The following is a 10,969-nucleotide window of genomic DNA, read 5'->3' as shown; positions in this document are numbered from 1 at the left end:
AAACCAGCTAGCATTTTTAGAGAGAAACACCTTATATAAATCCGTACAATCAGAATAGTTTTTAAACTATTGAAATTATTTTCATCTCCAGCTTCCATAAAATAACTTCAGTTTACCTTGGTAATCTTAATCTGGGCTATTTTATTAACAATATTATCAGTAAAAAGGCATGACTAAAGATAAGTCAATTTACTGCAATCAAAGGAGAATTCTTTATATTTATGGAAAAGCTTAGGATAGAAGGCAAGGGTTGGTATGAAGAAGGCTCAGGCCTGAACTAGGTCCTTTAGTAAGCTGTAAAGTAATCTCTACCCCATACACAGCTGGGCACAATCTTTGCACAGATTCCAGCTCAGTTTATCTGTGGGGCTGGTTTTTAAATGTTACCAAGCAGCCAGAAAAATTTTCCCTACTTGCTGATACCCAATTTTCCTTTAAAAAAAAGGACATATCATATGATATATAAAAAAGAACACAAAGCCTTTTACTCCAAAGTGAATTAAGAGCTTATCCTTAGAATAATCAGTCCAGTAAAAGAATATATGATTACCATGCTGTTTTGTTTTAAATAGGGAAAAGAAAATGTAGGTTTAAGAAGCAGGATGCTATTTGGACAACAAAGGGTAAATACGAGGAAGATACTGGAAACAAACTTTGGCCAACTCATTTGCTCTGAGGGGAAAAGCGTGTGTGGGGTTTGGGAACGTTGCTGTTTTTGTAACATACCAATAATTTCTTTAAAAAAAAAAAAGTCATCTTAAAGGAAATACAGTCCTAGGGAATTCGTTAAGTGCCACCAGAGCAGATTATAAAACTGGATGAGACGTCTTAAGATTTTTTATTTTATTTTTCTGATTTCTAATAAGGAGCCAATATTGAGTGAGGGTTCCAAATATTTACAGTTTATTTTCACCTTTTGCCTATTTTCCTGTACCTACAACTGATGACACACTGTGGGTATACTTACCTAATATGGAGCCAGAATTAATAAGTTATTAATAAGATTATTCTAAAGCCCTAATATAACTTAGACTTCAACTAATGGTTTCTTGTAGAGGAAATTTTATACATTTACAACTTAACGAGAAAAACAGAAATCACATTTAAGTTAGTTATACAGAAGTTCAAAGGACAGCAAAATTTAATTGGCAGATTCCTGCCTGGCTTGTGTCTTGGTTTTCCAGCTACCATTTTAAAAGCTTTTTCCTGAATCATCTCTGCTTCAAAGCCCTACTTCAACTTGTAAGTATAGCTGATAGGCTTGATAAGTTCTTAAGAAGTACTTACTTATATGAATGCTACACACTCTGTTATAGTATCCTGAGTCTGTATCTCAAATTCTCAGTAGAATTTCTTCACATCAGTATTCTTAGGAACAGTGGAAAATCATGAACGCTTTTTAATGTAACTAGTAGATTCTTGCTTTAATATTCAAGTTCCATGTACGGATGTCCTCATTTGTTGTTGCCATGGAACCAAGTTCTGTGATTTACAGTTAATACAAACTTGGCATAGGAGTTTCTGCTTGTTACCCCAATGTAGGTCTGGAAATCCAAAACACTTTTCCAGAGCAATTTTCCTGAATCCGTAGAGGCTGACATTGCCCGATTTTAGCCACTAGATGGTGCCAGTGCAAAGATCCAAGTTTTCTTGTGACATATTCTGAAGACAACTAGCAGGTTAAGGAGGTTAAAGTAATCAGGAATGTGTGGCGCTATTAACATGAGTAGACAAGGCTAAACTGTAGGCAGTGAAAGCCACTTCTCCCTGTGCTCGAGGGTGAGACATCCTCTGTGCAGCAGGCATCATAATGATGCAGTGCTTCTTATGCTATCTGTGCTGAAGGGCTGGGTTTTTATTTTTAGACTGCGTTTTAGTGCCTATAGTTTTGAAGACAGTGATAAATTCCTAGACGAAATAAAAGCAAAGTGCAAGCCCCCGTTTTGTTTTGTTTTTTAATTGGATTCAACAGAAACAAAATTAGTCCAACAAGTTGCTTTAAGAGTTCCTCCTCACAGACCAGAACATATGGTGTTAGTAACTTATGGTCCAGGCACTGGTCTGAGGACCACACTTTGAGCAGCACTGAAAAACCTGCTTGCTGGTGCATCCCATTCAGTCAGCAGAACCTGGTTCAAAATGAGGCTCCATTACCACTAGGTGGGTAGCTGTGGAAAGGTCACGTAACCTTTCTAAGTCTCAATTTCCTCATTTAAGTCACGTGAAGAGTACCTACGCTTAGGCTTTTTATGAGAACTCAATGTACTAACCTCTTAGGAAGCACTCAAATGTGGGCAGAAACTGAATAGAATTGGTACATTTACATATTAAATACAGACTGTTTTCTCTGATCTCTGCCTCATCATTTTCCTGACTGGTAGGTATTTTTTCCATGAATAGAAACAAGGTGTTCAGTTATCAGACACTTAAAGGACCTTGAAACCTTGTTTGATGGCCCTAATGGAAGCACGGCTACTTGGCGATCCTTGACAAAAACCTGCCCTCTCTCTGGGAAGTGTACCTTCTTCCACTGCTGGCAGCTTTAGTGGGCGGCGGAGGGACTGTGTGAAGCAGTGAAGGAGTTAGTTAAAGGGTGCCCGTTCACCCAGATGTACCTGCAGTCAGATACTTCCATGTTCCGTATGTGTGAAGAACCGCAGAAGCACTATGCTGCCCACTCAGAGTCTGGGTGATTATTACAAAGCCAGGAAAGGCTGGCCTGTAAACCACATTAGGCAAGATCAATGATGGCAGTTTGTTCTCTGATTAATCGTCATAGTTACCACTTACTGTGACCTTACTAGGCCAAACTATACATGGCTTCAGTCTTTACAACAATCGTGACAGATGAATCATTTTCGAGATAAGGAAACTAAGGTTTGGAAATGATAAGTTGCTTAAATCACAAAATACCAGTTACTGGCTAGTTCTAAAATGCTAGCCAGAAACTTGTGCTCTTTATCACTGATTTTACCACATCTGGAAGCATGACCACTCCAGCTGTGGTGTCCCAATTACTCTTTAAGGTTAAGTGGATAGAACAAAATCAAACTACTAGGACTGGCTCTAGAAGTTACAAAGGCTGTAAAGTGTGTCAAAACTACCAGAAAGTACCTAAATGAGAAAGTGTAATTACCATATCTGCAAAAAGTAGCTCCCACCATGACAATGTCACTGACAGTATTTTTAGTTTTGGCACACCATATCCACAATTTCACATTCTGAGTCCAAAGATCCTGTATATCTGATGACATGATATAATTCTCCATATTAACAAAGCCTTGGAGATTGAAATCAAGATCACCTAATGGGTTCACTTTGGCCAACACAATAAGAGTTTTCAGCTTCTTTCCAAAAAAATTCCCGAGATATTATTATGCAGCAATTCTGCCCATGTGTATTTTACCTTTCTGTCCCAAGGAAGAAAGGCCTAAGAAATCCACACATGTAAAACCACTCCCTGAAAAACTGATGAGCTAGTAGAAAAAAAAAGCAGTAGAATTAAGGTTTTATAAACCAGAGAGTGTTCTGTTTCTGTTAGGTAAAGGGATTTCTTCATATGTTATTTTAATAAAAGGGAATTTCATAGGTAAAAACCAATATTCAAAATTATAAAACAAATAGAACTGTCTGTGTATAATCACAGCATCAAAAATTTGCAAGAGACTCAAAAGAAACTCTTTAGTTGACAAATGTGGTTTGAAAGGACAATAAAATCTTTTTATGGCTAAAGCAAGAGTCTTGTCTCCTGTTGGCCCAAAAACAGATGTTTCATTTCCCAAGTAAGTAGGTTCTCCACTGTAAAGAAATATTCTTGTATAGTTGGTTTCTATCTTCTTGAAGTCTGCTCCAAGTTCAGCCAACTTCTTATATGTCCTTAACACAAATTTGGAACAGTCGTAGGATTCAAACCATGTCTCTGCCCCTTTTTCTGGGCTGGCTTGGACAGTCCATGTCTCATAATAAATCCCCGTTTCATTGTCCTGTTTTACCCACTTTGCCATTTTGTTAAATATGTCTCCTAGTTAAAAACAAACAAAAAAACACAACACTATGTGAACATCAAAGCTAATCATGTTAGTTTTAAGTAAAATGCTCTAGCCAGATCAAGGCCATGACTACATGATTAAACAACAGTTTTTGAATTTCCAAACCTGCATCTCACAAGAGGAATCCAAGCTCAGCCAATTACTGTTCCATTTTTCAAGGCACAAGGTATTTCTGAACTAAACATTAGATATAATAGGTGTATAAAGAGGAGTCTTACATACAAATTCTGTAATCATTTAAGCTACAGTCAAAAGCTAAATTGTACATGTGCCAAAGCCCTCTTTCTCTACTCCACTCAACAAATCTTGGATTCAGAGGCAAAAGAGAAAAAAGAAGCAAGGGAAAAATTGTGGAAGAGGAAAAAGTGAATGAGGCAAAGACAGTGTAAGAAGAACTGAGGAAGGTGAAACATGAAGCTTTTCTGTGCAAAGCAAGGTATGAATGGCTGCCTGAGGAACAGCTACTTGACTTGAGAAGGAAGCACCGTGCCCCATTCACCTTCAATATCTGGTATCTCCCTTTGCTCCCTGTACTTGTGGCTACTACTTACAACCTTTCTACCCACTACACAAATTCTTCCAGTGAATCAACTAAACTGGAAATGTTTTTGACCAAGTTCATGGATTATACAGACTCCAGGATGGCTAACACTCTCTCTTACCACCTTGTACCAGACCAGAGGAATCTCTCCAAATGTTAACAAAATACTCTGCATGGCTGCAACCACATCTGGGCCTAAAACAGCATGGCCCCAACATTTCACTTTGTCACTGTGTGTGAATCTTTCTTAGGTTACTCCAGCTTGAGTCCATAAAATCAATATTTAAAGCCCTACAGAATGAACAGAGTAGCTGCTTTTATCAATTTTATGGTATTAAAATGGTGAAATAATATAAATCCTGTTTTCTTAGAGCTGGGGATACTGTTCATAGTGTTCAACTTTGAAAAGCCACTGCTTGTAATGAAGAGATATGAATGCTTCAAAACCCTATTCTGTAATGTGAAAAAAGGTCAATGAACAGGATTAATCACAAGGCAGATGGATAACTTAAAAGATTTAAGTACCAGCATATTGCAAACTCTTCTACAGAAAATAGTGATCACTTGTTCATATGATCATACTTTGATGTCAGAAGGAAGATTTTGTAGATAATGAGGTAGGTGGAAATGGAGAAAAGAGAGATGTGAACTGGCCTGGAATGAAAGAAGGATAGCTATTTACCACAATGAGCATTGCTAAAAGAGAAATGGACTTTTATATTGTTGGATGGTTTGGGGCACATCAATTAGAAAATAGGAAGAAATATAGAAAACAGCATGATAAATAGTTAAAAGATTCCCAGATTACATTTAAAAGATACCAGTTCTGCAAATCAAAACCCCAATGAGATATTACCTCACACCTGTCAGAATGGCCATCATCAAAAAGACACCAAATAACAAGTGTTGGTGAGGGTGTGGAGAAAAGGGAACCCTCGTGCACTATTGATGGGAATGTAAATTGGTGCAGCCACTATGGAGAACAGTATGGAGGTTCCTCAAAAAATTAAACATAGAACTACCATATGATCCAGCAATTCCACTCCTGGGCATTTATCCAAAGGAAGAGAAAACACTAACTTGAAAAGATATAAGCACCCCTAAGTTTCCTGCAGCATTATTTACAATAGCCAAGACATGGAAATGACCCAAGTTTCCATCGAGGGATGAATGAATAAGGAAAATGTGGCATGTACATACAATGGAATATTATTCAGCCGTAAAAAAGAATGAAATCTTGCCATTTGTGACAACATGGATGGACCTAGAGGATATTATGTTTAGTAAGTCAGACAGAGAAAGGCAAATTACCATATGATTTCATATGGTATGTAGAATCTAAAAAATAAAACAAATGAACAAACAAAAGAAAACAGAAACAGACCCACAGATACAGAGAACAAACTGGTGGTCACCTCTAAAATAGAGATTTACCTCTATTATTTTATTTAGAAAGTCCAATTTAATTGTACAGCTTTATATCATTTATTTTTATTATGAAAATAGAAAAGATAATCTGTAAATAAGGTGAAGTTTTGCATGAGTAATAGTTTGGATCAAAGGTTAGTGATTCCAGAAGTGTATTTTATAAGTTGATCTCTGAAGAGCAGACCGTTACTGAGAGGCCTCAATGAAAGTAATTTCTGTCATTTTTGGATATTGATGCAATCATCAAATGCTGCCATAGTTTTGAAACTTACCTGATATGGTTGCTACTAGAACTAACGTCCCATTTTCCTTCCAGTGAATATCATCAATTCCTTCAAAAAAGCAGGCAGCTCCTTGATTACACCAGAAAGGGGCATTCATTTCAGGTCGGAGATGGGGAAATGTGCAGTTTCCAAGCTGGAAAAGTTCATACCATTCCATTGTGTAGTTCTTTTCAGTTAAAGTACTCCTGAATCCAATGGCGTCGTGCATAATTTTCTGTGTAAAGATCATACATGTATCAAAGCATCTGTGAAGTAACCGCTGGTTCAGGAGCCAGATGGGAGAAAGTGCGATACCGCAGCTGCATATAGAGTAGACCAGTTATTCCCCTTCCCTGTTGCTATTCTCACGTTGAGCAGCCTCCATGCCCCAGACACAGGAAGGAAGTCTGTGTACCTCTCAGGTGATGAGAGGCTCAAATGGTGAGCTAACCTAGGAAAAGTGTGCACAATAGGAACTGGATGTGAAGAAGTGATTCCCACCTGCCTTGCCCCTTGCTCGGGGCCTCCTCCTTTCTTTCTTTCCAGGATCTGGGTACAGGAATTGCATTTGGATCCATAATATTAAAATGGATTAAAGCAATTGCATTGATTATTGTCAGGATCATAAAACCTGATTATTTTTTTGGACTACTTATTTAAAATGTGCTAAGAGGAACACCAATAAACATAATCTAAAACTAGTGACTGAATAGAGATTATTCCCTCAAATCCACTTAATCAAATCACTTAATTAACCAGCCACAAGATCAAGATGCAGCCTTACCAAGTGTCCCAGGAGGTCTCCATATTTAAATTCCCACACTGGGGCTTGTAAACGAAAGACTTCAATGACATCATCATCCTTCATCACTGGGACAGGGGAGCCAGTGGGACAGAAAGTGTATTTAGCTTGACAGTAAGGATCTGGTTCCGGACGGAAGGAAAAGCGTCTAACAAAAAAAAATCATCAACTTAGATTCTAATAGGAATTTGGTTCTCGCACATCGTAGAATCCAGATTTTAATTTCACTGTCAATCACATTTTTAGAAAAAACACCCAAAGCTCAGCCATAGTGTATATGTATACATTTTATATGTTATCCTGTGAACAAACTCCAATGATGTCTTTAATAGCAAATGATACATTGAAAGCAACTGATAATTGCATGCTTCCTGGTTCCCCGCTCCCATTGTGAGAATGCTGAAGACGGACCACACGTGAAAATGTTTATAGCTCCACACCTTATTTAGTAGACAGATATTTACTGAATAAAGGAATAGCTTTCAAATGATATTGAACTTCCCAAACAATCCATATGTTAAGATTATTCAAAGATAATCATAATTAATTAGAACACATTTTCTATTTTCTTGAGGATTAGCCGACATCCCCTTCAACCAATATTATCGAGGATCTACGACTATACTAGAAAGGAGGGAAACAAAAGTTAAAATGCTGTTCCTCCCCTCAAGGAGCTCTGGGTGAGGGCTGGTAAGACATTAAACAAGTGATGAAGCGCAGCACGGTGAGTGCTTACAAAGAAATACACAAAGGCCTGAGGGTGCAAAAGAGGGAGAAATCATTTTTACCTGCTGCGGGATGCCTGGGGGTAAGGAGGCAAAGGAAGAGATGAAGGCCTAGCCTAGGTTTTTAAAATACTTTAGGAAGTCAGTACGGAAAAGGAAACAAAACACTAAATACTCTAAGACAAGCATGACACGCTGGAAGAGTCTCAAGTGGGTAAGGAAGACTGGAGTTCAGGCTTCAAGGCAGCAGCGGTGAGAGGAGAGGGAGGCAGGGACTGTCACTTCGCCCTAATTCAGGTGCACCTCGGAGACAGCGTGGGTCGCTTCCAGACCACCACATATGTCGGATGACGCTGTAAAGGGAAGGGAGTCATCCGAGCTTTTTAGTTTCCCAGTGCATATAAAAGTTATGTTTAAATCATACCGTGGTCTATTCAGCGTGCAATAGTATTATGTCTTAAAAACCCCAACATACTGTATGTGCCTCAATTAAAAAATACTTTACCGCTAAAAAATGCTAACTACCATCTGACCACACAAGGTTGCCACAAATCTTCAGTTGGTAAAAAATGCGGTATCTGAGAAGTGCAATAAAACGAGAGGTATGTCTGGACAATGTGAAGGGCACCCTCTCGAGTGCCACAGCTGGGGAGGGCTGAGCCCGGGAGGGAGATCAGTTAAAGGATCTGAAGTAGCAGATGTGATATAACTGAATTTGCTCTAAATAAGCCTCATTTTATGAATTAGAAAAGGGTGGGGAGAAAGGCCAAATTAAGGCTGAGAGGGCAGTGAGGAGGTCACAGCAATAATACAACAAGCAAGGAAGCAGCCTGAGAAGGCCACGGCAGTAGGACTGGGGAGGAGGGACTGTGGTGATTTCAAATCAGCAGACACTCACTACACACCTTTCACTGGAGAGAAAGATGAAAGAGAAAGTAGCTGCCTCTATCCTCTAAGAATCCTAGATTCCCTCAGGTTCTAGCCCAATCTATTGTTTTACAATCCTAACACATCAACAAAAATGTCTATTCTAATTTAAAGAGTTAAAATCTTGATTTAGGGAGTTCCCTGGTGGTCTAGTGGTTAGGATTCGGTTCTTGCACTGCCTTGGCCTGGGTTCAATCCCTGGTCAGGGAACTAAGTTCCCGCAAGCCCTGCGGTACAGCCAAAAAAAAAACACCTTTATTTAGACAAAAATATTGACAACCCCTCCTAAAAGCTTACGAGTCTTGGATATACTTAACTGTTTTACAGGTGCTTACCTGGTTTAAGCAAATGGGCAACTACATATAGGCTTCACTTACCCACAGCAAAATCTATTTTAGGTCAAAGGTAATTTCAAAAGTATGATTTAAGTGTGAACTTAATAAAGTTAAAATTTTATGATGGGGATTAGATGAAGGCATGTACTTAACACTTCAAACTTTTAAAGAAACATAAGAAGTCATAGTCAATATCTTGTCCTTAAATCAAGTAGTTTTGGATTTCCAATCTCTTCCTTGTTTTATTGAATATTAAATTTTCACTTCTTTTGAACATTTTATTAACACTTTCAAGAAAACCAGCTTCAAACTCAAATTTCTCTTTTCATGTATATCAAGCAAAACAAGGAAGTACTGCGAGCCATTTAGTGAGCAGAATACACCAATACTGTATTCAGGTTTGAAAATAGCTGGCTAGCATTTACTAGATTTAATCCCCCCAACAAACCTGAAGTAACTACTGTTCCTACTTTTTGACTCAGGACATGTGGACACTGAGATACTGAGCAACTTTCCCAAGATCACACAGCTAGTGATGGTGGAGCCTGACTTGATCCGCAGTGGTCGGAGCCCAGAACTCACTCGCGACCTCTAGGTTATCCTGCCTCCCAACTCACCATTTCGTCATCCAGAATAGTTGTGCATTTCCAAAAGCTGCTGGCCCTTCCCCTGCCTGATGTTGACACCATGTTTTCTTTCTTTCTCTCTGCTTAGCCATCTCTGACAATTAGGCCATGTAAATACTCTTCTAGTTCAAAGGCTCAAATATGCTTCGCATATCTGCAGTCTCCGTGTCCTCAGCTTATGACCAGCGTCCTACCTCCAGGCTGAAGACAGTGGACAAACGAGGTCGCCAACCGAGGGGCCGGGAGGATTCCCGGGTCGCCGGACTTCTAGTGCTAAAAACGGGAAGTCCCAGGCAAACCCAGGCAAGCTGGGTAAACTGGACACTTGACGTGCAAATGTTATGCACTCAAGATAACTAAATGACAGGGCATGGCACGGTAATAAATGCGATATTAAAGGTCTCCCCAAACTATTCAAACTGTCAGTGACTTGTATCCGACAGTCACGCGACGAAATAACATTACTCCCTTTTCATCCACGATTCGGGGCAGCCCTGAGTCTAGGTCACCTCGTAACTGGCTCAAGGGTCCCGGGAGGAGGTGACCCCAGGGCGGCGCGCAGCAAACAGCCGCGACTCAACAGCTCTCTTACTTCATTCAACGCCGCGCCCTCAGGGTCGCCGAGCGCCGCCCCCGCACAACTGCGCGACCGGGACACAATCCCCTCCCCGCCCCCCCGCCTTTGACCCGGGAACTTCGGCCGCGCGCGCGAGCGCCCGCCCCGCCGCGCCAGCGCACTCACTTGTAAGGCACCGGCCACTGGCGCCGGGAGGGGCCGCTCGCCGCCGCCGCTGCCGCCGCCGCCGCCGCCAGCCAGAGCAGCGCGGAGGCCCAGCGCCAAGGTGCGCAGACCGGAGCCACATCCCCGCCCACGCACCGCCGCCCCCAGGCCCCCGGACCAACTCTCCCCGCCTGCGCCATGAGGCGATTCCCGAGGCTTGCAGCGCCTCCCGCGCCCCGCGACGGCGGAGGGCCGGCGAGCAGAGCATGCGCAGAGCCACGCCCTCGACGGCGGCTCCACCCCCTGTCCGGCGCGTCCGGCGCGTCCGGCGCGTCCGGCGCGCCCGTCCCGAGCGCGGGCGGCTTCTGGACTAGGACGACCCGGAAGGCGCTTTGGTCCAGTTCCCCCGAGCAGCCCAAACAGGCCGTGGGCCTTCTTTTTCTCTGACTCTTAATGACGAGTTCTTTCGGCCTCACGTCTCAGTTTAAAGGTCACCACTTCTTTGGAGCTTCTGCTGACGTCCCCCCAGCTACAGTCACCACAAGCAAGCAA

The 10,969-nt window shown here is 41.3% G+C and overlaps 1 protein-coding gene across 1 annotated transcript; it reads right to left on the bottom strand.

Moving 5' to 3' along the window:
* Positions 1-1,941: 1,941 nt before the first annotated feature.
* Positions 1,942-10,617, bottom strand: CLN5 (CLN5 intracellular trafficking protein). Its single transcript, XM_060129512.1, has 4 exons — positions 10,439-10,617; positions 7,066-7,231; positions 6,291-6,516; positions 1,942-4,021 (listed from the first exon to the last, which is right to left on the bottom strand). Exons 1-4 carry the CDS (start codon positions 10,615-10,617, stop codon positions 3,510-3,512), a joined length of 1,083 nt encoding a protein of 360 aa, XP_059985495.1. The 3' UTR covers positions 1,942-3,509.
* Positions 10,618-10,969: the final 352 nt, after the last annotated feature.

The sequence above is a fragment of the Lagenorhynchus albirostris genome, chromosome 18, assembly GCF_949774975.1.
Source record: "Lagenorhynchus albirostris chromosome 18, mLagAlb1.1, whole genome shotgun sequence".
Lineage (NCBI taxonomy): Eukaryota > Metazoa > Chordata > Mammalia > Artiodactyla > Delphinidae > Lagenorhynchus > Lagenorhynchus albirostris.
The sequence above is the reverse complement of the archived record's forward strand: the minus strand, read 5'-3'. Positions and strand labels throughout refer to the sequence as shown.

What these genes read in the sequence shown, in the direction of transcription:
- CLN5 (XM_060129512.1), bottom strand. Translation starts at nt 10,617, where the DNA reads ATGGCGCAGGCGGGGAGAGTTGGTCCGGGGGCCTGGGGGCGGCGGTGC. An exon ending in GAGACCTCCTGGGACACTTG is followed by an intron (nt 6,517 to 7,065) that starts GTAAGGCTGCAT and finishes ATCTTTACACAG; the next exon opens with AAAATTATGCACGACGCCAT. An exon ending in TCTAGTAGCAACCATATCAG is followed by an intron (nt 4,022 to 6,290) that starts GTAAGTTTCAAA and finishes GTTTTTAACTAG; the next exon opens with GAGACATATTTAACAAAATG.